Raw genomic sequence first — 27,888 nt, 5'->3', positions numbered from 1 at the left:
CCGGTGCTGATGGGCAGCAGTCTCATGGCACCGCGCACGTGGAGGAACCAGCCAGACACAGGCAGGGGTCAAAGGGTTTTATATATTAATGCCATTCTAGAGAACATGGTGGGGCCCACAGGCCAAGCTGGCCCCAGCCTCGCTCCTTGGATAAAACTCCAGGGGGGGGTTTCATGTGCAGCCCGTGGGCTGGAGGGGGGTGCCAGGGCACAGAGGAGGGTGGCCAGTTCAGGCACAGCTGCAGCTCTCCTCTCCCCCCAGAGAGAACTTCAGCAATCCAAGCAGCCCCGGGGCAGGGGGGCCTGAGCCAAGGTGCCCAGGTTCCACTGCTCCTGACCCGTCAGAGCCCGTCACTGCTCCGTGGGTGGCAGGTGCAGGGCCAGGGCTCTGGGAACAAGGGGCATGGCCAACCCAGAGCTGCTCTTGGGGGGTGCTGTGAAGAATCACCTGTCAGGCCTGACCAAGTCTGCACCCACCCAAGGGGGGAGGAGTTTCCCAAACTACATCCCTGCAGCAGTTGCCAATCAAGCATCATGGTTGAGAGCAGGACCCCTGCCTCTCACGCTGGGGCACTGGAGGGAACTGGCTGGGATCAGCTGCCCCTGCCCTGTAACCTGGACAGTGCCCCACCCCACCACGTGGAAACCGTTCGGGGCGCTGCCTAAGGCTGGAAGCCTACCCGATCCCACGGTGTCAGCAACCCCTGGGCAGAATACAGCTGGCCGTGCCCCAGGGCTCCAGCCATGCCAGGGGGCAGCCGTGCCCCAGGGCTCCAGCCATGCCAGGGGGTAGCCGCTGGAAGAGGCCCGCAGAGGGGGATGGGCCTGGCAGCTGTAGAACCATCTCCCCCTTGTCAAGCCCAGGGCCTTAGTGGCCAGGAGTTCCACAGGGAAATAGTGCGCCAGAAAGCACAGTTCCACCCCCGGGGCGAGTGGAAATTGGACACAAACAGGCTCCAGGCCCCAGCCGAGCAGGCAGGAGTGACAGGGCAGCAGCACACATAGGGCAAAAAGACACTAAGAGGTGAAAATAAAAGCCACAGGTGGGTGTTTTATTCCCCAGGGATCTCCCCACTCTGCTCCAGAGCCCCCGCTAGGGCCTGCCTGGGTGCAGAAGCCAACAGCAGCTGCTTCTCTGCCCCAGTGCAGCTGCACCCCACGGCAGCACTAGCAGGTGCCGCAGGAAGTGCCTTGAGAATGAAGCCCCCGGGGCCCTGCCCCACAGCCCAGGCCAGGGTATGGGGAGAGCCTACACACCTGCTGAATCCCCTCCCCCTTATATAGGGTAGGGCTGGCTGAGCCCCTGGCCGTGGGGGGATCCCAGGCTGGCTCTCCAGGCAGCTCCCAGTCTGCGTGGTGGGATGCTGCCACCCCCCAGCCCTCGCTGGAGGCAGCAGCCAGCCTGGGGAAAGCAGATTAGGACCGAGGAGGGTTTAGCCGGCTCTGCGCACACGGCCCAGCTGTGCCACTCGCCCTGCAGCGCAGGGCACAAAGGCACTTGGAGAAGAAGGTGGGGAGCTGAGTGCGGCTGGCACTGCGGGGCTCCAGGCGGGGCCGGAGGAGGCTCCACGCAGCCCCAGGGTGTTTGGCAGGAACGTTAGAGATGCAGACAAAGGTCAGGCTCCACTGGCAGCCCCCATGCACCTGCCCCACTGCCCCAGCACCTGCTGCAGCCACCGGAGTCAGGCAGGGCTGGGCTCTGCTTTGCCGCAGCTCAGGCTGCCCCAGGCGAGGTGTGGGGCTGCCTCTCCCTGGGCAGGCAGGTGCAGCTGGAGCTGGACAGCGAGGTGCCAGTCGGTGGGCACCATCCTCAGATGTTCCACACACCCTGGAGCTGTACAGACGGCAGCAGGGGCCGGGTGCTCTTAACCCTTCCAGCCTGGTGTCGGGGGGAGCAGCCGCAGTTTGCTCTGGCTCCGTGCTCTCCCCGGGGGTGGGGAGCTCCGCTTGGGCATCGCTTCCCTGGATGGTCTGCCCAGGCCCCCTGGAGTGTGCTTGGAAATGGGCTGGGCCAGGCTGCCCCAGGCCGTGCCCCCCACCCAACTCAATCCCTTCACCCTGCCCCCTGGGCTCGAGCTGGCGGGGGTGGCTGCTGAGTCCTCAAGTCAACCATCCCCCAGGGGGGCCCGGCATGCAGCAGCCCCGACAGATGGTCCTGGTGGTGGGGAGATCAGCCCCCTGCCCTGTCCTGCTGCCACAGTGTCTCCTCCCTGCTCTGGGCCGTCCCTCGAATGGCAGGGGGGTGCGACGGACAGTGCCCAGCTGCAGGGGAGCAGGTCACTGGTTCTCCATCTGGACTGCCCTGGGGGTCAGTCCCACTGCCTCCCAGCATGGGTCCCCTGCTCCCCCACAGAGCTCAGCCCTCAGGTGGAGGGGGGTCTTTGGGGTCCTGGTCTGGCGTTGCCCCCTGGTACCAGGGGCCTCCCCATGAGGCGCTGGCATCCAGCCCTGCCCCCTCCTCTGCCCCCAGGGGCTGGCGCCGGCTCCAGGAGGGGGCGCGGGCCCCCCTTCTTACTTCACATTGAAGACCATGAGCGGGCGCTCCTCGCGCTTCTGCCAGGGGCTCTTCCTGTCCCCCGGCTCGTCGCCACCCTCGGCCGGGTCAGTCAGCTCGTCCTCAGGGCTGCTCATGGAGTCCCGGCGCAGCTCGCTGGCGCTGCTGCGGGAGCTGGTGCCCCGGCTGCGGCCCCGGCGAGGGATGGTGGCGGCCCGGGCCTCGGCCGTCTCGTCCAGCAGGGGCGTCAGGGAGTTGTCCTCGGGGGAGCAGATGGCCGTGCGGCTCTCGCTGTTGCTCTGCTCCGGGTCGTCAGGGAAGGCCAGCTTGGAGTAGGTGGGGGGGGCGGGGGGGCCGCTCCCGCTCCTCCTTGGCTCGCTTGTGGGGCTTGGCCTCGTGGACGTCCACGCCCGAGTCCAGGCTGGCGTCATTGCTCCGGCTCTTCTCGCTGCCCTGCAGGTCGATGTAGGAGTGGCGGACCTGGGAGGAGCGCCCATCCAGCGAGACGAACCAGGCCCGCGGGTGGGGCTTCACCCCCAGTTCCAGCAGCTTCTTCTCCGTCAGCGCCTGCAGCTCCCCGTTCAGCTGGGCCATGGTGGACTCGTTGAACAGCACTGGGATGGTGACGGAGCCGCTGACCGAGGAGGAGTGTGCCCCCCAGCCCTTGCCCTCCGAGTCCTCGCCCTGCTGGTGCTGCAGCTGGAGCTGCTGCTGGAGGAGCTGTCGCTGCTGGTCCTGGGGCCCGAACTGGTGCGGGATGGTCATCCCGGCCTGGCTGGGCAGCCCCTCCATCTCGGGCTGGCTCTCCGCCGGGCCGGCCAGGGCCTGCTCCCCGGAGGGGTAATCCGACGCCAGGCGCATGTAGTGGGCTGGGATGACCAAGGTGGGCATGACGTTGCGGTACACGCTGTCCTTCATGTGGTCGATGGAGCCGCAGAAGATGAGCTGCCCCGGCTGGGTAAGCGAGGTGGGCCTGGCCAGGTGGTCCACGGACTGCGACAGCATGAAGTCGGGGGGCTTGGGCTCCCCCTTGTGGCCCACGTAGTGGTCAAAGGGGGGTGGCAGGGGCGGTGGGGAGGGCGGCTCCTGGAGGTAGGGCTTGCTCTCATTCCTTGAGTGCTTCCGCGGCGGCTCGCTGCCCTTGTCCTCCACGCGCTGGTGGGAGAAGCTGCGCTTGTATTCCTCCAGCAAGGGGGGCTCCAGCACGCCCGGGCCGTCCACGGAGCGCGCGGCCTTGAGCGAGAAGCTCTCCCCAGGACGCGGGTACTCCTCCTTGGGGGCACCCCGCTGGCTCAGCGTCTCCGTGGAGGCCTTGCTGACATGCCGCAGCTTGTGACGGAAGAACTCCTCACGGGAGCTGCCCAGCTCGCGGGAGCTGGAGAAGGCTGACTTGAGGATGGGCGTGTGCACGTCGGTGTCACCAGCCGATGAGGCTGTCTCCAGGTGGCTGGTGCAGATCAGGTTGAGCTGGGACATGGAGGTGGCCTGGTCTCGCTTCGAGGCATCCAGCGGCCCAGACAGCTGCAGCTTCCTGTGCTGCTGTCGGGGTTTCAGGCACCTGCGCCTGGGGAGACAGGACTCGGTTACCAGCTGCCCGCCGCAGACTCCCTGGGCCAGCGCAGCGGCTCTGCCCCGAGGGGAACTCAAGGCCCGAGGGAGGGAGCCAGGGCAGGGCAGGGGGCTGAGCCAGGCCTGGAGCTAGCCCCTGGCCTCACGTAGGGTACAGAGATCGAAAGTGGGAAGGGCCAGGAGGGTGCAATGGGTGAAAGCCAGGTTAGGGGGCTGGGCTCCTGCATCTATCCCCTCCCCCACTGCCCTGGTGCCAGCCACACAATGCCCACGGCTGCCACCCGCCGCTCCCTCCACCTGCAACGGCAGGGCAAGCTGGCCCCTCCAGCCATGTGCCACCCCCTGCTTCCACCAGAGCCCAGGCCCCCTGCAAAGGCCACGTCCCCTCGCCCAGCCAGTGGGCAGGAGGAGCCTCACCTGCAGTAGTAGATGAGCAGACAGAGCAGACTCAGCACCAGCAGCGCCAGCGCCCCCAGGATGGTGAGCAGGAAGATGGTGTGGTATGTGGTGATGTCCTTCATTCCCGACGCCAGCGCCACCAGCCCTAGCAAGGCAGGCAGCAGTGGGTCAGAGACAGGCACGGGAGCACCGCTTCCCCCGGGGCACAGCACTGCTCCTTCCCACCGGCCTGCCTGGCCAGCAGCTCCCAGCAATCAAGCTGCTTCCTTACTGCTTCTGAAGGGCCAAGGCAGGGCGGGGCGAGCTGGGCAGGCGGCAGTAACGGGAACCTGGCCAGGACCTGCCGTCAGGACACCTGGGTTCTAGCCCCAGCTCCCCACAACCTGTTCCTCCATTTCCCAATCCCTCTTGTCCTCTTTGGAGAGGGGCCTGTCCTGTGTCTGCAGCACCCGATGTGGAAGAACATGGCTCCTGGCCAGGGCCTCCAGGCACTCCTGAGCCCTGCCCTGCCCTGCCCTGCCCGCTCTGTGGGTGAAGAGGCTGAGGCCTCCCTGTTCCTTGCCAGCACCCCCCACCCCACCCAGCGAGCAGCCGGCCGAGCACAGGCTCCCCATTTCCCAGGAGTCAGCCCCCTGGGAATGGACCCATCCCCAGCCAGACACCGAGCAATGCCCAGGGCAGGGAGCTGCATTCCCAGCTGCTGCCTGAGCAGCATCCGCAGCACCAAGATTCAGCCCAGCTGCTTCCTGGCGCCCCTTCACTCCCTCCGGGGCTCCTGCCCCCTCCCCACACAGCAGCTGAGCTGTCCCCGGCCAGGCCCAAGGTCCACAGGGGCTGCCCGAGAGAGGCTCTGCTCCAGCTGGGGGCCCAGCACCGGACCCCCCGCACCCTGGAGAAGCCCACAGGCCTAGAGCCATTGAGGTGTCAGCTGGCTCCAGTGCGGGGCCGGGGGCCAGGACTGACCCACCCCGGGATTTTGTGGCCTGGGGGCTGCTCTGCCTGGGAGCCCACTGGAACAACACCAGGGCTGGGAGGAGGGTCCAGGCCTGGCCTGCCCACAGGGCCCTGCTTTCTGCCTCCCCATGACTTGCTCTGGAGCCAGAGGCTTCCTGTGGCTGGGGAGGGTGCTGGGCTCCTCCCCTCGAGGCTGGGGGCAGCTGCTTCACCTGTGGTGGGGGAGGGCAGAGCAGCAGCCCAGTACCCCAGCTGGGGTGAGACGAACGTCCAGTACAGCTGGCGCCCCTCCTTCCTGATCAGCCCTGTTCCATTTCGGAGCCAAAGGCCTGGGGGGGGCAACAAAACAGAGTCAACCGAGCCGGGAGCAAACCAGCCTCTCTGGCCCAGCATCCAGACACGGATGGGACCACTGGCCCATCCCCCTGCTATTCACGCACCTTCCCTGCTGGATCAGGCCCTGGCCCACCTCGCCCCACATCCCCCTTTCTGTCATAATGTGTCCCGCCTCTGCCAATGGCCCCCAGCAGATGCCCCAGAGGAAGGAGTCTGGTTCCCTAGTCACCTCTGTCCTTGGGCAATTCCTGTCCCAGCCCATGCCCTGGAGCATGAGGGTGAAGAGCCTTGCCAAGGGGAGTCCTATTCCCCTGTTCAAACCTTGCCCCATTATTGGAGCCAACAATATCCTGCAGCAGGGAGTTCCCCGGGATTACATCCTCTTTCCTTCAACTACTCAAGGGCTCCTCAGGCCTCTCCTCCCCAAGGAACAAGCCCCACACAAAGCTACCCACCCCCCCGGATGGCGCTGGGTCCTGCGGACTTGGCTCACTAGGGAGTGGCAGGCTTCACTCTGTGCCCCATGCTACAGCTGAAGAAAAATTCAGTGGCAACACACTGATGGCAGGATGCTGAGCTGAGCCGAGCCAAACTCAGATATGTGAAAAACAGGAAATGCGGCAGTACGGCTCCTCATGCAACCTTAACTCTGCCCTCGTTCAGCAATGCCCCATAACAACCCCCTGCACTTTGCTCCCCATTCATCTCCATCTGCAGCCCACCCCCTTCACCACAACACCCCCTGACATGACTGGAGCCCACGAAGGCTCACACAGAGCCAAGTCCTCGGAAAGGACACACCATGGGCCCAACCCCAGAGCCACCTTGCAGCCTCAGATGAGTCCCAGACGCTACCTTGGTTCCCCTGCATGCCCTGAGCCATCACCTACCGACCACAGGTACCTGCCATGGCCCCCTCGCTGCAGACAGCAGCTGTTCAAAGAGCCTCTGCCCTGCTACCGACTGTCCACACCCTCCGCCAAAGGAACAGTGCAGCCTGTGCCTTGGATATGCCCGGGCACCACTCCCCTGTGCTCCCATCTAGTCCCAGCTCTGTCCCACACCTCACGCATCCTCAGAGCCCAAACACAGGGCCAGCTGCAGCCTGTGCCATGCACTGCAGGGGCACCTAGCCCACCAACTGCACCACTGCCGCCAGCTGGCTCCTGTCATCCCCTGGAGAACACGGGGAATGGGGCATGGCCAGCCTCTTTTCTTTCCTGAGGGACAGGGAGGGGGCTCAGACCCCCTTGGTAGGGTAAGTCCCCCCCAGATCTGGGCACACACATGGGAGGGGAGAACGTGGGGCTGACAGAAGCCCCTACCCCTACTCTCCCGCAGGCTCCCTACCACTCACCCCACACCCCTTCCCATTCTCCCACCCCTCCTAGCTTCCCTCTCCCCCCAACCCCTCTCCTCGCTGCAGCCTCAAACCTCTCTCTCCCCACACCTATGCCCCCAATCCCCGCTCCTCCCAGGAAGCAGACACGCATCTCATTTTGCCCCCAAAGACTCTGATTCCATCCCCCAAACTAAACCTGCCCCCCCAGGACTCACACACCATTTCGACCTGCTGTCCTCAGCCCCAAACACTTCTTGCCTGAGGTGAGGGGCTGGGATTCACTGGTCCTGAGGTGTGTTAATTGAAGGGGGGGTTCGCAGCCATCAATCTCAGCCAGGTCTGGCATTGGCACAGCTCCGGTAACAGCACAAGGCTGTTTGGAACTCAGGAACCCCTTGGTCAAATGACTGTCAATCTGGATCACTCGTGCTACCCCCAGGCAGCCCCCTCAATTCCAAAGTATTCTGGGTTGAGAGCAGGACAGAGTATGTAAAAAGATGGGAGTGGAAATCTCTAGCCGCTTTTCTGTCTGGGCACCCACGTAGTGTAAAAACGTACAGCCGTGTAACCCCTCTTCTCAGCTCGGGCCCCCAAAGATTTCAGGGGGCCATGCACGGCCCCCCAGTAACCCTTGACGGACAGAGACTGCTTCAATCTACAGTCACAGCAACAGTTCGGTTTATCTGAGGTGTAGGGGGGAGTAATATCTCCAGCCCCCCAACTCAGATGACTCCAAATCTGGGTCACCAGCCCCACCATGCCCCTCCGGAGGCACCAGATTTCCAACAATCCCATTGTGTTGGTTTTAGAGAACTTAGAAAGATCAACTGTAAACCAGCTGTCTTGACGCCACCACGCCCATCGCGGGGCTGATAGCTGGCCCGAAAACCAGCACAGCACTCAATGAGGGACCCATGTTCATTAACAGCCTCCCCTGACCCCCAGCTTTGCCCCAGCTCTAATGCCCCAGTGCCCCACCCCGCCGACCCCCACCTCCGCCAACGCCCCGGCGTCCCGTCCGGCCAACCCCCAGCTCCCCCAACGCCCCAGCGTCCCGCCCGGCCGACCCTCTGCTCCGCCAACACCCTGATGTCCTGTCCCACCGACCCCCAGCTCCACCAACAACCTGGCGTCCCGCCCCGCCGACCCCCACCTCCCCCAACGCCCCAGCGTCCCGCCCGGCTAACCCCCTGCTCCACCAACACCCTGATGTCCTGCCCCGCCGACCCCCAGCTCCACCAACAACCTGGCGTCCCGCCCCACCGACCCCCACCTCCGCCAACGCCCCGGCGTCCTGCCCTGCCGACCCCCAGCTCCACTAACGCCCCGGGGTCCCGCCTCACCGACCCCCAGCTCGGCCAACGCCCCGGCGTCCCACCCGGCCGACCCCCAGCTCCACTAACGCCCTGGCGTCCCGCCTCACCGACCCCCAGCTCCGCCAACGCCCCGGCGTCCTGCCCTGCCGACCCCCCGGCGTCCTGCCCTGCCGACCCCCAGCTCCACTAACGCCCTGGCGTCCCGCCTCACCGACCCCCAGCTCCACTAACGCCCCGGCGTCCCCCGGCGGCATCCCCCCCCGATGACCCCCAGCTCCGCTAACACCCCGACATCCCACCCCGCCGATCCCCAGCTCCACTAACGCCCCGGTGTCCTGCCCTGCCGACCCCCAGCTCCGCCAACTCCCCAGTGTCCTGCCCCACCGACCCCCAGCTCCGCCAACGCCCCGGCATTCTGCCCCGCTGACCCCCAGCTCCGCCAACGCCCCGGCATTCTGCCCCACCGACCCCCAGCTCCGCCAACGCCCTGGCGTCCCACCCTGCCGACCCCCAGCTCCGCTAACGCCCCAGTGTCCTGCCCCGTCGACCCTCAGCTCTGCCAACACCCCGGTGTCCTGCCCCGCCCACCCCCAGCTCCACCATTGCCCCGGCATCCGCCCCGCCGACCCCCAGCTCTGCTAATGCCCTGGCGTCCCGCCCCGCCGACCCCCAGCTCCGCCAATGCCCCAGCATCTGCCCCGCCGACCCCCTGCTCCACCAACTCCCCGGCGTCCCGCCCGGCCGACCCCCTGCTCCGCCAACACCCTGGTGTCCTGCCCCGCCGACCCCCAGCTCCGCCAACGCCCGGCGTCCTGCCCTGCCGACCCCCAGCTCCACTAACGCCCCGGCGTCCCGCCTCACCGATCCCCAGCTCCGCCAACGCCCCGGCGTCCCCCCCACCAATCCCCAGCTCCGCTAGTGCCCCGGCGTCCCCCCCGGCATCCCCCCCCGCCGACCCCCAGCTCCGCTAATGCCCCGGCATCCCGACCCACCGATCCCCAGCTCCGCCAACGCCCCACTGACCCCCAGCTCCACCAATGCCCCGGCGTCCCACCTCGCTGATCCCCAGCTCCACTAATGTCCTGGCATCCCACCCCACCGATCTCCAGCTCCGCTAACGCCCCGGCGTCCCCCCGCGGCTTCCCCCTCCGATGACCCCCAGCTCCGCTAACACTGCGACATCCCAACCCACCGATCCCCAGCTCCACTAACGTCCCCGTGTCCTGCCCCGCCGAACCCCAGCTCCGCCAACTCCCCGGTGTCCTGCCCCGTCGACCCCCAGCTCCGCCAATGCCCTGGCGTCCCGCCCCGCCGACCCCCAGCTCCGCCAACGCCCTGGCATCCTGCCCCGCTGACCCCCAGCTCCGCCAACACCCCGGTGTCCCGCCCCGCCGACCCCCAGCTTCGTCAACACCCCGGCGTGCCGCCTCCCCGACCCCCTGCTCCGCCAACGCCCCGGCGTCCCGCCCCACTGATCCCCTGCTCCGCTAATGCTCCGGCATCCCGCCCCGCCGACCCCCAGCTCCGCTAACGCCCCGGCGTCACCCTCCAGCTTCCCCCCCGACCCCCAGCTCCGCTAACACCCCGGCATCCCGCCCCGCCGACTCCCAGCTCCGCTAATGCTCCGGCATCCCGCCCCGCCGACCCCCAGCTCCGCTAACGCCTCGGCGTCACCCTCCAGCTTCCCCCCCCCGACCCCCAGCTCTGCTAACACCCCGGCATCCCGCCCCGCCGACTCCCAGCTCCGCTAATGCTCCGGCATCCCGCCCCACCAACTCCCAGCTCCGCTAATGCCCCGGCGTCCCCCTCCGGCTTCCCCCCCCCCCGACTCCCAGCTCTGCTAACACTCCGGTGTCCTGCCCCACCAACCCCTAGCTCCACTAACACCCCGGCGTCCCCCTCCGGCTTCCCCCCCCGACCCCCAGCTCCACTAACGCCCCGGCGTCCCCCTCCGGCTTCCCCCCCCCCCGACCCCTAGCTCCACTAACACCCCGGCATCCCGCCCAGAGCCTTCCCTGCAATCCCGCAGCCCCCTACCCACTCCCAGCGCTGCCATTCTCCCACGAGCCTGGGGCCTAATGGTGCTTTATGGCCACTGAGGCAGTTTCCTGGCGCTGCCAGTGAGGTGCCCTGTGGCCACATGGCGGAAGGGGGCTGGTGTGCGGAGCAGGGCTGAGAGCAGCCGGCCCATGGGCGAGACACTGTGCCCCTGTCTTAACTCAATGAGATCCCAACACTGGGCCCTCACCCCCAAGCCAGCAGTGTCTCCTGGGGAGGGAAAGGCAGCGGCAGTCTGACACCTGCCATTCCCAAGCTCCCCGTCACATGCAGACATGTGGCACCGCCCACTGGCTGGACCCCTCCATGCTGAAACGCTGGCACAGAGCCAGTGGGGATCCCCAGTACCTCCTCCAGCCAATGACTGGAGCCAGGCAGAGACTCCACAAACTCACCATGTACATGGGTCCCCCAAACCTCCAGGGCACCCAGCCTGGCCCTATCCCCACCCCAGCCCCAGAACAACAGGGTGCCCAGCCTGGCCTTGCCCCTACCAAGTCCCAGATCAATGGGGCACCCAGCCTGGCCCTATCCCCACCCCAGCCCCAGAACAACAGGGTGCCCAGCCTGGCCTTGCCCCCACCAAGTCCCAGATCAATGGGGCACCCAGCCTGGCCCTACCCCCCCAGCCCTCCACCCCCACAACAACGGGTCCCCCAAATCTCCAGGGCACCCAGTCTGGCCTTGCCCCTACCCAGCCCCAGATCAGTGGGATGTCCAGCCTGGCCCTGCTCTCCCAATCTCCAGATCAATGGGGCACCCAGCCTGGCCCTGCCCCCCCCACAATCCCTAGATCAACAGGGCACCCAGCCTGGCCCTGCCCCCAACCCATTGGCCCTTACCGCTCTTGGTGTCGAACCTCCAGGCGGGCACGCTGGTGGCAGTGGTGGCACTGGTGTCGGGAGGCAGCGGGATGGACAGGTGCACGGGGCCTGATAGCTGCACCTCGGTGCCATTCCCCGTGAAGAGGTGGACGCTGACAGCGGCGATGGGAACCAGCTCCAGCCAGGTGCTGTTGGCTGGAAGGGGAGGGAGCCGTCAGAGGGGCTCACTGCTCCCCACCCCGACCCCTGCCTCCCCCCAGCCCCTCCCTCGCCCCATACCGCTGCCGTTGCTCTCAGCCCCGATGAAGGAGGGGAAGCCCCGCATGTCGTGGGCCCCGCTGGCGGCCGTCAGGGAGGCGGAGAGCTGGCTGTAGGTGGAGCTGCGGGGCAGCCGGGCCGCCTTGCGCTGAAACTGCACCCACGGCTGACTCTTGGCCCCTGCAACAACAACGGATGTGAGGCCCCTGCCCTGCCTGGCCGGAGCCTTGGCAGGACCCCAGAGTGCCCTGGGCCTGAGCTAGCTTCATGGGCTCCGGCAGCACCCTTGGCTCCATCGCAACCCACACACATAGGGCAGAGAAGGCAGCCTCTCCCAGCCCTCCTGTGCGCGTTCCCCTCATCGCATGGCAGGGGCGGGCAGGGAATTTCTCACTATCCCTGCCTCGCTGACGGGACCCAGCTTCTCGCCCTAGCGACCTGTCCAGGGCTTTTCCCCCAAGTCCCCAGTGGGGACTACACGGAGATCTGCCAAAGCACAAGAGGCCCTCCAGGATCGGGGGCCAGACTCCAGCCCCTGCCTGAGCTGTGACCATGGTGAGCGGGTGGGTGGGTGGCAGGCAGGCAGCTTGCCCTCCAAGGGGCGGCAGACAGGACGCTAACATGCTTCGGGCATCTCACCGGCTGCAGTGGCAGCTCCCTGAGCCCCAGCCAGACAGGCAAGGAAATCCAGGTCCCTGCCAGACAGACAGGCCGTGACAATCGCCTCTCGCCCGGCCTGTTGCAATGACACAGCCTGAGCCATGGGGACACTCGTCCCAGCAGGCAGGTGAGACTACAAAGGCACCTCCCAGCCCCAGAGCTCCTGGCCACGCACCCCTGGAGGGCACGTCCGCCCTCCAGCGAGAGAGTAGCAGGGGCACACAGGCTATCGCCCGCCACAGCTCTGACACCAATGTCACTGGGGGCTTAAAATCAGTCATGTCCCTTCCCCAGAGCCCTCCCTGCAGCCTCTGTGCTGCGTGGGGAGGGACATGGGCAGGCCAGGTGCTGGCTGACGGCCACAGCGTCCCAAGCTACCTGGTCCATATGCCCCACCTGCTGCCCCCAAGGGTAAAGCTCTGCTCTCCCCAAGGGGCCCCAGCTCCCCAGTACAAGGCCAGGGGGAGCAGGTAACATTTGGTGCTGCAGCACCTCTCCCTGCTGAATCCTGGAGGCAGGCGGGGTCGCCCCCATTGTCCAGGCAGAGAGGCAGTGGCTTGCCCCTAGGTCCCGCACAGGGCAATGGTACAGCAAGGAATAGAACCCAGGTGTCCTGGCTCCCCATCACCTGCTCTAACCACAGCCTCCCACGCACAGGGGAGGGGCTGGTGGGTCACGGGCCTCACCTGGTGATCCCAGCAAGATCTGCACCAAGTCCTCATAGAGGATGAGGGTGGCGGGCCGCTCCGGGAGCAGATACAGGCTGACAGAGGCATACACTGCAGAGGGACCGGACAGACACAGGGTACGTGAGCAGCAGGCGAGAGGCACGGGGCACAGCAGCTGCAATGCAGTGGGGCAGGGCAGCGGGGCAATGCACTGGGAATGGGGCATGTGTTGCGGGGAGGAGGGGAGCCTGGCACCTACCCATGGAGCAGGGAAGTTGGCTCAGAGCAGACACCTGGCAGGACATCGCTAATGACCCTGGCACCTGACACAGACATGGATGGGCAGCTGGGGGGACAAGCGAGGGGAGATAGGAGCCAGGAGCAATGCGCTGTTAGCTACTCTAGCCCCTCCCAGCAGGGGGCGCTGTGGGGAGCGGGGCAGGGTGCTGGCTCTGGGGGAGAGCTCCCAGGCACCCCAGCCCCAGCAACCGTGCGGCCAGGCTGGGAACTGAGGTTGGGTCTCAGATCGCAGCCCAGCCCACATGGCTGCACTCTGAGGGGCTGGGGTGGGACATGGACTGGAGAGAGGGAAGCCCCTGTCAGAGTCACATCATGGGACAGGCACAGCCCAAAGTAAAAGCAGTCTCCCTGCAAAACAGGGGTGCCACAGCCAACCCCTCACAGTGCAGGGCAGAGGGACTTGGGGGACAAGGGACTCTCCTGGGGTGACCCCCCCCACACTCCTCCAGCTCTTCCTAAAATAACCCAGGGCACAGAAGCTGGGCGGGGCGGGGGGGACGGGTCTGTATAAATAGCCCAGCTCTGCTGGGAGGGCTAGGGGGTGGTGCAGGGAGGGCGTCAGACAGATGGTGCCAGCTACAACCCCAGGGGTAGCTGTGCCCAGGAATTACGCTTCCCCAGATACCCCTGGCACTCCTCCCCTGGGCCCCGCAACCTCCCCCCACTCCACCCCCCCGTCCCACATATCCCTACCCTCACTACCCCCCACATGCACTCCTGCCTCTGGCCATGCACCTCCCCACCCACCCCCCATGCACACACCACTCCACTGCTCCCCCCCAAGGCTGCAGATGCCCCTTCGCCCATGGTCCCTCTCACGCGCGCACACGCAGAGCTGCAGCTGAGGGCACTGATGCCTGTGTGAGGTCAGCCCACTGCCTGCAGTAAAGTCACCCTATCGACCCATCTGCCCCTCCTCAGCGAGCGGCCCCACGCCAGCCTGTCTGCGCCTCACCAACACACGGCCTGCGGGCAGCCGCTGCTTGGCACAGAGCCCAGGCTAATGCTGACCCCCTGCAGCCCTGATCAGGAAGGGATCTCCACTGGAGACAGCACGGGGGGTCCCAGACACCACCACAGGGACGAGGGGGCAAACGGGGGGGCACCCACCCAAAGCACCTGCAGATGTCAGGAACCCCTGCAGCTCTTCCCCTCCTCCAGAGCCCCACACTGGGAGCAGGTCTCTGCCCCCCCAGCCCCATGCCCTCCCCAGTGGGTGTGTCTGCCCCTCTTACCCCCATCAGCCCCTCCCAGCTGGTGTATTATTAACCTGGTGCCAGCCCTGGCCCCCCCTCCAGTCCAATACACCCCATACAGCCCAGGGGCTGGATGTGCCCACTGCCCCCCTCCTCCCTCTGTTGGCTGGGGGTGGGGAGAGCCAGCTAAGGGACTGTCCCCAAATCCCAGGCTATCTGCAAACTACCAGCCCACTGAGGGACTGTCCCCAAGCTCCTCAATCCCTCACCCCAATGCCTGGTGCCCAGCAGCAGGGCAGCAGCAGGCAGCACTCACATGGCAGCTTCTCGACCCGCCAGGGCACAGAGTTGGTGACGAAGCCGCGCTTGGCGGCGGTGACCAGGATCCAGGTGCCCAGGCGGTAGCTGACGGGCAGCATCCCGACGCCCTCATGGTCTGTGGAGCCTGACGCCAGTGACGTCTGGTTCCCATACACTTCCACAGCAGCGTGGGCCAGCGGGGAGAGGTCGCTGTTCTCATACACCTGGACTTTGATCAGCACCTCTGGGGAAGGGGAGAGTGGTTAGGGGGGCCAGGCCTCTGTCACAATATCCTCCCTGCCCAGAGCGAGCTGGGTCCCCACCCCCCAAGTCATACCCAGCCCCAACCCCACTCAGCTCCAAGCACAGGCCAGAAACCCGCTAGAGAAGCCAAAGGGTGGCCAGGCCAGGGGAACCCCCCTGTGCCAGCCCCGCGAGCAGCACCTCCGCTGGGGCCGCCCCTGGGTGCGGACGGTACGTCCCTGCCAGCCCTCCCTAGGCCAGGGGAACCCCGCTGTGCCAGCCCCGCAAGCAGCACCTCCGCTGGGGCCGCCCCTGGGTGCGGACGGTACATCCCTGCCAGCCCTCCCCCGGCCAGGGGAACCCCGCTGTGACAGCCCTGCGAGCAGCACCTCCGCTGGAGCCACCCCTGGGTGCGGACGGTACGTCCCTGCCAGCCCTCCCCCGGCCAGGGGAACCCCGCTGTGCCAGCCCCGCGAGCAGCACCTCCGCTGGGGCCGCCCCTGGGTGCAGACGGTACATCCCTGCCAGCCCTCCCCCGGCCAGGGGAACCCCGCTGTGCCAGCCCCACGAGCAGCACCTCCGCTGGGGCCGCCCCTGGGTGCGGACGGTACATCCCTGCCAGCCCTCCCCCGGCCAGGGGAACCCCGCTGTGCCAGCCCCACGAGCAGCACCTCCGCTGGGGCCGCCCCTGGGTGCGGACGGTACATCCCTGCCAGCCCTCCCCAGGCCAGGGGAACCCCGCTGTGCCAGCCCCGCGAGCAGCACCTCCGCTGGGGCCGCCCCTGGGTGCGGACGGTACGTCCCTGCCAGCCCTCCCCAGGCCAGGGGAACCCCGCTGTGCCAGCCCCGCGAGCAGCACCTCCGCTGGGGCCGCCCCTGGGTGCAGACACTACGTCCCTGCCAGCCCTCCCCCGGCCAGGGGAACCCCGCTGTGCCAGCCCCACGAGCAGCACCTCTGCTGGGGCCGCCCCTGGGTGCAGACGGTACGTCCCTTCCAGCCCTCCCCAGGCCAGGGGTGTGCAGCAGCACTCAGCCCCTGGCCAGCTTCAGCCGTCTCCGTGGGCTCCTGCCCAGCCAAGAGGGGAAAGAAGCGGCAGGCCTTGGCAAGGCAGCATGGCCCAGCGGATCTCCAATACTGTCTACAGACCGGACCCCAGATGGATCAGAAGGACCTGGGCCGAGGGCAACGCGAGCTCCCAGGGGGCCCATGCAGCAGCCGACGCCCCATGGAAACCCAGCAGCAGGAGCAGCCTTGGAGCCACAGGCCATATGCCCCATGCACTGGGGGCTGGCTTTAAATTGAGGCCTGAAAATCCATGGTCCCACCCGTGCTCTGTGACTCCCAGGGCACTGTGCCAAGTGCAGGATTGGCACCCCTTTCTCCCATGCTGTGCCGTCCACCCCAGTGCATGGGGCGGGGGCTCTGTGGGGACTCTGGCCCTGGGACTTCTGGTTCTGCCGATGCAGGACCCAAGCCACCAGTACAGAGCGGGGGCAACACCAGGTGCTGAGATTCCCTCTCCAGACGGGCTCCGGGTTTGAGCGCGGCTGACCCCTTCCCAGCTACCATGGCCAGCTGGGGCCATTTGAAGGGCCCTGGAAACGCTCAGTGACCCAGCCAAGCCGAAGCTCTACCGGACCCGCTGCGGAGCTACGTCAGGGCTGCGAGGCCTTGGCAGAGCTGGGCACACAGACCAGAACCCACCCCGGCCCCGCCAGGGGAAGGAGGGAGCCCCCTTCGCTAACACCACGGGTGCTGCTCTCTGGCCCCGCTCCCAAGCAGCCTGCAAGGCGGCTCTTGGAGGCTGCCATCCTCTGCATGCACGGTCGCATCTCTAGAGCCGGCTTCCCAGCACAGCCCCCTCCGCCCCCGGTGATTTTCCGGCTGCAGCCCTCAGCCTCAGGCAGCCAGCCCAGGTTTCCGAGAGCCAGTTCCCATCACCCTGGCAACGACACCATTCACCCCCTGGCTAGGCTCTGCCGCGTGGGGCACTCCCCGAACAGCGGGCGCTGGACTGATGGCACGGCGCTCAGCACGGTCCCTCCCCCATTACGCAGGCCAGCACCGCTGCCAGGGGTTGCCATGGCAGTCACAGGGTAGCGGCAGGCTCCTGGCTGGGGGGCCCTGGCTCCCCTCACCCGAGCTCATGCCAGCGCCCTGCAGCAACGCGCCCGCCGAGCGGAGGGATCAGCCAGCCCCCGTCTCCAGCGAGGGGCAGATGCCTGCAATGTGGGGTCCTGGACTGCAAACCCCCAGTCTCGGCCCAGCCCCACACCCCAGGAGCTCGCACCCCCAGGGCTCGGTGTAAATGAGAGGCCTGTTCTGCCCAGACCCACCACACTCCCCGCAAGCTGCCCTGCCAGGGTGGGAGGGAGCCAATCGCTGGCACTGGGTGGGCACAGGAGCCCCGAGGAGCCCGTACGGCCCCAGGGATAAAGCAGTGACCCGTCCAGGAGCTGCCCCAGCCTGCAGCACTGTCCCAGCCCTAGCTCCTGGCAGGGCCATTTCTGGAACATTTCAGTCCATCCCAAAACCAAACCAAACTCACAGCACAGTGAGGCCGGGTGTGACCTGGAGTGTAGCACACACCCCCCACCCCCCAGTAAACAGCGGCTGTGTTATTGAGAGATGCAAGACTGGCCACTCAGCAGTGCCCCATTTCAGACGTCCCGTTGGCAGCCCAGGGCCAGACGTGGTCTAGTGGTTAGTGCAGGGAGCTGGGAGCCAGGCTTGCTGCCTTCTAAGTGCAGCATTCAGGGACAGGAGTGTGCTCTGGGGGTTAGATCAGCAGACTAGAATCAGGACTCCTGGGTTCTACCCAGCTCTGTCCCGGGTGACCTTGGGCAGTCACGGCCCAGCTCTGCGCCTCCGTTTCCCCATCTGTCAAAGCAGAATGATACTGGCCCACCCTGGGAGGGGCTTAGGCTGAAATAGCTAGTTTGCAAAGTGCTCTGCATTCCTCAGAGGGAAGTGGCTACAGGCAGGACCCAGGGTCCCTTGGTCGCCCCCACCCCCAAGGAAATTACCAGAACACACGGGAGGGGCTCTCCATCTGCTCACACTAAGCAGCACCTGGGAGGTTGAGACCCCGTCTCCGGATCAGAGCCTGGCGCCTTGGCACCCATCCCAGCCTGCGATCGACAAGCCCCAGCCTCCCCTCATACCCCAAGCACAGCATCGATCGACAACCGCCACTCCCAGCCACGGGGGCCTGGACATGAGGGCATTCACGCCTCCCTTGCCCGGGCTTAGAGCCCTCTGGATTATGGGGTCCAAATGTCAATCGATTAATACACATGCCAGGAACACACAGGGCACCAGGCCCCCCCTTAACACAACCAGTGGTGGCTCGTGTCGCAGGGACCTCCACCAAGGCCACAAAGCCCCCGGCCTGGCTCGCAAAGCCCCACAGCCCCTCAGACTCAGAGTGGGAGAAATCAGCTCAGACCAAGTCTCACCCCACCCCAGGGCTTGATGCCAGCACTGACACATTCAGACAGCAAAATGTACCCCTAATTTCAGCAGTGCCTGTCACCAGCCAGGCCCCACGCACTGAGGGTGGGGATTCTCGCCCTCGGGCCATTGTTAAACCATGCCAAGATGTTCTTCTGCGCAATGTGCTCCGGGGGCTCTTTCGGGGCAGGTCTCCGGCCTGCACTAGCCAGGAGCTCACACTGGACAATCTCCAAACCATGCTACTGCAACCTCCCATATGACACTGTGGCATAGGGTCAGCCAGCCCCAGTATTTCTGGGATCAGCCCATTTTAATTGGGTGACCCTGTGGCCCCCACATGTTGCATCCAGGGACGTTTGACGCCTGGGAAAAGCCCTTTCACCCCAATGCACCAAGGGAGGGCTGGGAACCAGGACCCCTGGGTTCTCTCCCAGCTCTGGGAGGGGGCAGGGTCTAGTGGGTTAGAGCCAGGGGGCGGCTGCGAGTCAGGACTCCTGGGTTCTCTCCCCAGCTCTGGGAGGGGGCAGGGTCTAGTGGGTTAGAGCCAGGGAGGCAGGGGGCAGCTGCGAGTCAAGACTCCTGGGTTCTCTCCCCAGCTCTGGGAGGCTGGGAGTGGGGACCCCGAGTTGCATTCCTGGCTCTAGGAAAGGGTGGTGTCTAGCAGTCAGAGCTAGGGGCTGACAGCACCACGATGCCCAACACTGCAGAGGCGTCTGTAACCAACCCTTGGCCAGTCTGTGGATCAGCTGCGAGCCCTGCTTGCCTGGGAAAGCCACTGGCCTCCAACCGAACTTGCTGCAAAGCCAGATTCTCTCAGCAGCGCAGCTTCCTGGGCTCCAGGCGCCCGGGGACCTTGAGCTCCAAAGGCCAGAGCCCACGCTGGGTGCAGCCCAGGGAAAGGGCTCAGCTCTGCTCCGGAACAACAGGAACCTAGACCCGGGGGGGGCTCAAGGGGCCATTCCGGGCACATCCAGCTAATGCCCTATGCCCAGCCCAGATCCAGCCTTGGCAGGAGGGCGGGGCCATGCTGAGAACAGGGGCCCGGCTCAGCCCACCCCTGGTGGAGCCTCTGCTGCCCTGGACATGTGATCCAACCAGGGAGGGGGGCAGGGGAAGAGTCCCTTGAGGGGCAGCAGCCCCCCACATCAGCCAGCCTGTGGTGCCTGGGCCCAGATGTTCCCCAGATGGCTGGGCCGTCCAACACCAGGAATTCTAAGCAGCTGGTGCTAGTGACACATCCTGTCAGCCGGGGCCTGGGGCGGAGGCGCCGGGGCTCCCTCACCCCTCTGCATACCAGGAACAGCCGGACACATTGCAGAGGCAGGGTGGGCTGGGGGCCGGTGGCTGGAATGTCCTGCAGTCGCGTATCACACACAGGCCCCGTGGCAGCTGTCAATTGCCTAGGCACCAGCTCAGCCAGTGGTGTCAGGAGTGGGTCACTCACCGAGTGAGCAGATCCCGAGGGGAGGGAGGGGTCTCTCCTGAGCATGGGGAAAGCAGAGCGAGAGCCACCAGCCCCAGGGCTGTGTCCAGTATAACCCACCAGGCAGGGCTCACATCAAACCCACTCATCAGTTACAGCCACAGCCTGTGAGTGCTCCGCAGGCCCCCCCCCCAGCCAAACCGCCCCCCTCAGCACAGGCTCATCGCGCTGCTGGGTTTCCGAAGGACCAAGCCCATCCTCGATTGCCAGCAGCCCCAGCCCCACTCCTGCTGGGATGAGCCTGCACCCAGGGGGGAGGGGGGGGGAATTGGCAATTGTTCCCCCCACACACACACACTTCATCACCCGCCTGGTGCTTCCTCCCCTGCGCCATCTGGCCCCTCCTGAAGGGTGAAACGGGCAAAGCCAAGGGACCTCCTTCCAAAATGGCCCTTTGCGGGTGCCCACCCCTCCCCGATCTGAGCCTTGCTCCAGCTCTCACTAGCCCCAGAGCACGATGGGGAAACAGGTTCAGGGAGGGGGCCTGGCAAAGGCAGGGAGAACCCAGGAATTGTGCCTCCCTCTCCTGTACTGAGCCTAGCGCACTCCATCGCCCCGGCTCCCCATGCCCTCTGCTCTCACAATTGGACCCCACTACCCTCCTGCCAGATTAGGGTCCGGGAAATCCACCCTTGGGGATGGCCTGTATCCCAACACTGCAGCCCCAGCCTGTGCAACCCACCAGCCTGCCTGGAGCCCGGGCTCAGGCCTGCTTTGCAGAGCGAAGCAGTGCCAGTCCCTGGGGGTCCTGCCCCCAAACCCAGTGCTGCGTCCCGAGCACCACTGCCCTAAGGCCAAGCTGCACTGCAGCCCCTCTCCCCAAGCCAAATCTCCCCCACCCCCCTCCACGCCCCCGAGGCTCCCCAAGGGCCGCCTGAGCGCGAGACTGATCCCCAGCCTCTCACCATCCCCCTGCGACAGCCCAACACAGGGCTGCCCCGAGGAACAGGCTGGGCAAAAACCCAACAGCGTCAAACAGCAGCAGCAAAGAACGGATTTATTCTGTGGCGACTGGGGCTCGGGCACTGCACAGACACCGCGAGAGAGCACAGAAGAGCCCCAGCAAACAGACAAGGCAGAACCAAGGTGAGAGATGGCAGCGTTAGCTGTACAGACGCTGCCCGGGTTACACAAACCCGACTTACACAAATCCGCATTTATGGAAAAAGTTCCATAAATTTTTGGGGGGGGAGGTAATTGTCGGGTATACATTCCCAACTTACGAAAAATTCGACTTACACACGGCGTTCTGAAACGGAATGCTTGCGTAAGTCGGGGAGCGTCTGTACTAGGAAAACTAAGGCACGGGAAGATTAAGGCCAGAATTTTCACAAGCTCAGCACCCAAAATGCGCCCCAGGCACTGAGCGTTTGAAAATCCAGCCCTATGGGACATGGTGCCAACAAGCACGACATAGATCCCTAACCTCCTAAGTCCAGCCCAGTGCCTTCCCCCACCACATCTTATCCTTCCCCCCCAGCAGGTCCCCACAGATCCGCTGTCAGCCCCTAACAGTAACGCAGCTGAGCCACAAGCTGCAGGTCTATCCAGTGAGCCCTGGCTTGATAGGTTTATGGAGGGGGTGGTGTGATGAGATAGCCTAATTTTGGCAATTAATTTGGCAACTGATCTTTGATTATCTGCAGATAAGTATGCCCAGTGGTCTGTGATGGGATGTTGGATGGGATGGGATCAGAGTTACTACAGAGAATTCTTTCCTGGGTGCTGGCTGGTGAGTCTTGCCCACATGCTCAGGGTTTAGCTGATCGCCATATTTGGGGTCGGGAAGGAATTTTCCTCCAGGGCAAATTGGCAGAGGCCCTGGAGGTTTTTCGCCTTCCCCTGCAGCATGGGGCACGGGTCACTTGCTGGAGGATTCTCTGCACCTTGAGGTCTTCAAACCACAATTTGAGGACTTCAATAACTCTGACATAGGTTAGGGGTTTGTTACGGGTGGGGGGGGGGGGGGTTCTGTGGCCTGCGTTGTGCAGGAGGTCAGACTAGATGATCATAATGGTCCCTTCTGACCTTAAAGTCTATAAGTCTATGAGAGCATGCAGAGCATCTCCCCAGAAGGAAGCCATTCTCAGGGGAACATCCAGGCAGAAACTGCACCCGTGTGGGGAGACTGCCCCTGGTTCCCAGCTTTCAGCACCCCTAGCCAGCCGGGCGACAGCCCCTCACAGCCCAGGAACTGCCAGCCCTGCCCCATGCAGCATCTGCACCCCCAAATCTCAGAACATGGCACCTTAGTGGAGAAGAATCATTTCACAGGGTGGGAAACCGAGGCACGGAGGGGTGGGGACCCACTCGAGGTCACCCATTGTGCTGGTTGAAGGGTCAGGAACGGGCCCCAGGAGCACTGATGACCGGCCTCATGTTCAATCTACCTGGTCACGACTGACCGGATACACGGCATCACTGAAATGCAGCCACCTTTGGTGCAGAGCGCAGCTGCTGACAGACATGCAGCCCAGCGCATGCCACCCGCATGCTGCCAAGGGCTGGGCAAATACATTTGGACCCAGCAGAACAAGGTGGTTTTGAAATTCAGGTTGGAACGTGAGCTGCTGAGCGGAGGACATCCCCGCCCCGCAAACACAGGCAGTACAGTCACCCCACAGTCCCCCCCACCCCAGAGTCACCCCCCAACCTCCTCTCACTAGGCCAAAGGGACCCACTCCCTTGGCATGGGGAGTCCAAGCAGCCTTCACCCTCCCGCCTGGACTGCTCACAGTCAGGGCCGGGGGGGGGGGGGGGGCTCTGTGCCTCTCCCCCCAGGGAATGTAACCTTGCCTGGCATGCAGCCTTAGGGGCATTTCCTGCTGCTCTGGCCCCCCCAGTGGGATGAGTTGGCCCAGGGCAGAACCGGGGGGGCCCACCGTGGGGGGCTCTATTGAGACACTAGATGTGACCCCCACACAATGGCCACAGCCCCTGCCACCCTCCATAAGATGGGCCCCAGCTCCTCTGCCCCCTTTCACAGCAACTGCTGCAGCCTCCGCAGCAGGGGGGTGGGCAGAGGAGCCGGCGCCATGGCAACCGCGGGAGATTTCCAGGCAAGCCCCCTTTGGAGCCTCTCCTAACGGAGCAGGAGGCAGAGCCCCACCCCCGTCCGCTCCGAGTGCAGAGCCCCCCCCAGATCCCGGGGACCAAAGAGCCCTGCCCCCACCCTCTGCAAACAGGCTGGGCCTGGAGGAGGGGAGGGCAGAGGAGGGGGAGGTGGGTATCCAGGGGAGGAGGAGCAGAGAAGGGGGAGGTGGGTTCCCGGGAGGGGAGAGGGCAGAGAAGGAGATGGTGGGTACCTGGGGGTGGGGGGAAAGGGCAGAGAAGGGGAAGGTGGGTTCCCGGGGGGGGGAAAGGGGGCAGAGAAGAAGGAGGTGGGTTCCCGGTAGGGAGGGGCAGTGAAGGGGGAGGTGGGTACCCAGGGGAGGAGGGGCAGAGAAGGGGGAGGTGGGTTCCCGGGAGGGAGGGGGCAGTGAAGGGGGAGGTGGGTTCCCGGGAGGGAGGGGGCAGTGAAGGGGGAGGTGGGTACCCAGGGGGAGAGGGCAGATAGGGGAAGGACAAGAGAGGAGCTCTATTCCCACCCATCCACATCTCTCCTGCCCCTTCACCGGACTGTGTCACCCCCAAATACAGCAGCTTCCCCCACGTGACACTTCCCTTGCTGCAGCTCCCCCCTTGCTGCCTCCAGGGCCAAGGCCCCTCGCCAGCATCCCGGGTGCTACCAGCACCGACCAAAAGCCCTAACCTGGTCCTGGCAGCAGAGAGGCTGAGTGCACCGGGGGGCAGACGCAGGCTGTAGGGAAAGCTGTCGGTGTGGGCCAGAGGGAGTGGTGGGTCTCCCCTTCCACCAGCCGAGGGGATTTAATTCTCCCCTCTCCCAATCCCGGGGCTGGATTCATACCCACAGCTCAGCCTGGGCCTCAGCCCAACCAAACTCAGTGGCAGAACAAAGGGACCCAGGCATCCAGGCAATACCCTCCTCCCAGGCGCCCGCAGAAGATCAGGCCAGGCCTAGGATGCCAAGGCCCATCCCCAAAGGGGAATCTAGCCCCAACCCACCCCCACAGGTGCATTCCCAGGCCAGGGATGCCAAGCACAGAATCTGGCCCGGCTGCCAGGCCCAGTGGCCCCCACAGGAGGAGCACAAAGTGCTTGGCAAACCCTGAGCTCCACATCAACCCCCAAGCAGGAGGGGAGCTATTGACAGATGGGGAGAATGAGGTGCAAGGAGTGAGCGAAGCCTGGAACCCAGAAGTCCTGACTCCCACCTGCTCAACAGAGCCCCCCACAAGCCAGCACAGGAACCCAGGGTCCCCTGCTCCAGCCCAGGGCAGGGCTGTGCCCAGGACGCCCACCAGCACTGCCCCAGCCACATGCTGTTCCCAGGCCTTCCTGCCTCTGTGCAGCACTTTGAGCCGATGCTTGGGCAGCCAGCGGTGGGGCCCCAGCCTCCATCCCCGCCCTGCCAGGTCACAGCCTCTCTGCCCTGCTGCCAAGGGCACCCGACTCCCCGTGCTCGCAGGCCGAGGCCCTGGGCCAGGCCCAGTCTGAGCTAGCTCTGCAGGAGAGCCCCAACCTCCACTCCCAGGGACACGTGGGCTCCTTTGAGCCCCAGCAGGCGGGGAAGTAGGCAGGGATGGTGCTGGTTATGGGGGGGTACAGGGGAGCACGTACCAAAGGGGGCAGGACATCCCGGGGATGGCTGAGAGGACGGCGGTGCAGGGAAGGGGGACAGCTGCAGGGAGCCTCAAGCCAGTGGATGCCGAAGTACAGATGGGGCAGCTAGGAGCAGGGAAGGCTCAAACCTTAGCCCTACCCCACTGAGTTACATTAGGGAGACCCGAAGTCAGCTGGACATGCAGCTCCCCACAGACCCCCCTGCTGGGCTCACCCCCCCCATCGCGGCACTGCCTCTCACCCCCCTGACCTCTCCCACCCTGCTCAGTGAGTCTTTGGAGGCCCTGGTTCCCATGGCAAGTTCCTCACGAACAGGAATATGCCACCCTGCCCAAGGTCGTCCCCCGCAGCACTGCCACAGGGTGCCAGGGCTGTGGGGAGCTGTGCCCGTGGGCACTGTGGTGAGAGAATAGGGCATTCCAAACCCCATAGACTGGGTGGGCAATCGTAGCCCAGCCAATGTCTCTCTGCTGGGGGGGACGAGCGTGTGCCCACCACCCTCTCCTTCGCCTCCAGAGGTCCTGCTGTGCTGGTGAGCGGAGCCTGGTGGCTGGCAGGAGCATGGAGGTGGAGGTGCAGGGCAGAAGTGCAGGGACCCTTGCCCTACAGATGCTCTGCCTGGCTCAGCAGGGGCATTTCCAAGTTGGGCAGGGGCCTCCATCCTCCAGCACTGGGCACCAGCCCCTGCAGGGTCAGCATGTGCCATGATCTGGGATGGTGACCCCTCTGCCAATCACATGGGGCCCCTCCCCTCCCCCCAGCATTGGGACAGACTCCCTAAAGCCCAATCCCACTTCAGGGGCAGGGGGTCGCGTCCCCTGTGGGGCTCTGGACCCTGGCCCTGCTCAGCTTGGCAAGGCGCTGAGCTCTGCCAGGCCTGACACTGCCTTTGCTGCCCCATCACCAAGGCCTCCAGGCTAACGCTGCCAGGAAGACGGATGCTGGGCACAGCGCACCCTACGCCATCCCCACCAGCAGCCCCTCCTCACTGGCACAGCTCCACCAGCCAGGACCCGCGCTGAGCAGAAGGAGCCCAAACCTCTGCAGCACAGCACAGATGGCAGATGATGACCCTGTCCCCAGGCTGCAAGTGGGGAAGGAGCCAATTCCCCAGCTTGGGCCCCCCAGCCCCAGCCTCTTCCCCGGCCCACCACCATCTTTGTTCCAGCCACAGCCACTTGTGTCCTCCCGCAGAAGGATCCTGGGGCCTTAATGGAGCTGCTGCTAGGAAACCGGCTCTAAGCTCGGCAGGACTTGGGAGCATCTGGCTCTTGGGCCTCTCAAAAGCCAGCTCCGAGCTCACAGGGCTTTACCACGTAGGATCGCCTGGGGATGGACAGGGACAGATGTGTAGCGGCTGACGGACAGACAGGGGTGTGCAGGGAGGCAGACAGGGGTGTGTGCAGGGGGACAGACAGGTGGACAGAGGGGTGCGCAGGGGGACAGACAGGCGGACAGAGGTGAGTGCAGGGGGACAGACACGTGGACAGAGGGGTGCGCAGGGGGACAGACACGTGGACAGAGGGGTGCGCAGGGGACAGCTGGATGGACAGAAGGGGCGAACGGGGATGGATGGACAGAAGGGTGCATAGGAGGACAGACAGACTGTGGCGCATGAATGGGAAGACAGGCAGACAGAGGGGTGTGCTGGGAGACAGACAGGTGGACAGGGGTGTGCGCAAGGGGACAGACAGGCAGACAGAGGGGTGCGCAAGGGGACAGACAGGCGGACAGGGGTGTGCGCAGGGGGACAGCTGGATGAACAGAAGGGGCGAACGGGGATGGATGGACAGAAGGGTGCATAGGAGGACAGACAGACTGTGGTGTGTGAACGGGGACAGACAGGCGGACAGAGGGGTGCGCAGGGGGACAGACAGGCAGACAAGGGTGTGCGCAAGGGGACAGACAGGCGGACAGAGGTGTGCGCAAGGGGACAGACAGGCGGACAGAGGGGTACGCAGGGGGACAGCTGAATGGACAGAAGGGGCGAACGGGGATGGATGGACAGAAGGGTGCATTGGGAGACAGACAGACTGCGGCGCGTGAACGGGGACAGACAGGCAGACAGGGGTGTGCGCAAGGGGACAGACAGGCGGACAGAGGGGTGTGCAGGGGGACAGACAGACGGACAGGGGTGTGCGCAAGGGGACAGACAGGCGGACAGAGGGGTGCGCAGGGGGATAGACACGCGGACAGAGGGGTGCGCAGGGGACAGCTGGATGGACAGAAGGGGTGAATGGGGATGGATGGACAGAAGGGTGCATAGGGAGACAGACAGACTGCGGCGCGTGAACAGGGACAGACAGGCGGACAGAGGAGTGTGCAGGGGACAGACAGGCGGACAGAGGAATGTGCAGGGGACAGACAGGCGGACAGAGGGGCATGTGCGTCGGGCACAAGGGGCCAGAGGGACAGGCAGATATTTGATAAAGATCCGATCAATCAGGACACTTGGGATAATTCCCGCCCCCCCTCCGGGTACACGGGGTGTCAGGGCCCAGCAGCCCGGAGGCGGAGCCGGGGACCCCATCTGGCACCAAGGCGCTGTCTCTGGCAGACAATGGTGCCATAAAAATAGCGCCGCAAAGGGAGAGAAAAACAAGTGGGGGGTCCGCCCCGACTCCCGCCCCCGTGCGTACCGGATCCACTGGCTCCCCGAGCCCCAGCCCCCCGCGAACGGTCCCTGCCCCAAAGCAGAAAGAGATGCGGGCACCCGGGTCCGGAATCCGGGCAGCACAGCTGCAACCCCGCCCCGCGAGGGAAAAGGGGTTAACCCGCCAGTGGGGGGCTTGAGCGGCGGGGGGGGGGGGGCTGCGGGGTGACAGAGAGGCCCGGGATGGGGAGATGCTTCCAAATCGGCCAGACGTGTCAATCCTGACCTGATTCCAGCCTGAGACCCCCCTAGTTGCCGCAGCCTCCCTACAGGGATCCCCAGAGCCACTGCAGGACCCGCAACCTCCCTGCAGGGACCCCCAGAGCACACACCCCCGTCCTCGCGGCCTCCCTGCAGGGACCCCCAGACTCCCCCAGTTCCCGCGGCCTCCCTGCAGGGACCCCCAGAGCCCCCCCAGGACCCGCAGCCCGGGGCGCTGGGCCAATGTGCACCGTGGGGTGCTGAGAGCCACTGACCCAAACTGCAAACCCTGCATGGGCTGGAACCTGCTCAAGCCTCCAGTTCCAGCCCCCGGCGCTGCAGGGCCCCCCAGCCCCCCGCGGGGCCCCCCAGCCCCGGCCGCTCACCCTGCGGGCTGGGCGGCTCCCCCGGAGACTTGCCCGGCGCGGGCCAGATGTTCCCCGCCAGCAGCAGCAGCAGCAGCGGGAGGCAGCGGTCGCGGCGCCGGGGCGGCAT

At 65.4% G+C, this 27,888-nt stretch overlaps 1 protein-coding gene across 1 annotated transcript; it reads right to left on the bottom strand.

The window, feature by feature from the left end:
• Positions 1-1,024: 1,024 nt before the first annotated feature.
• FAM171A2 (family with sequence similarity 171 member A2) lies at positions 1,025-27,888 on the bottom strand. Its single transcript, XM_030540971.1, is given in 9 exon segments — positions 1,025-2,880; positions 2,882-4,057; positions 4,480-4,606; positions 5,628-5,744; positions 11,310-11,486; positions 11,571-11,729; positions 12,896-12,988; positions 14,690-14,917; positions 27,780-27,888. Coding segments are annotated over 9 exon segments (2,556 nt in total). The 3' UTR covers positions 1,025-2,510.

This window comes from Gopherus evgoodei, chromosome 23, assembly GCF_007399415.2.
Source record: "Gopherus evgoodei ecotype Sinaloan lineage chromosome 23, rGopEvg1_v1.p, whole genome shotgun sequence".
Lineage (NCBI taxonomy): Eukaryota > Metazoa > Chordata > Testudines > Testudinidae > Gopherus > Gopherus evgoodei.
Note: the sequence above shows the minus strand (reverse complement) of the source record. Positions and strands in the feature narration are given on the sequence as shown.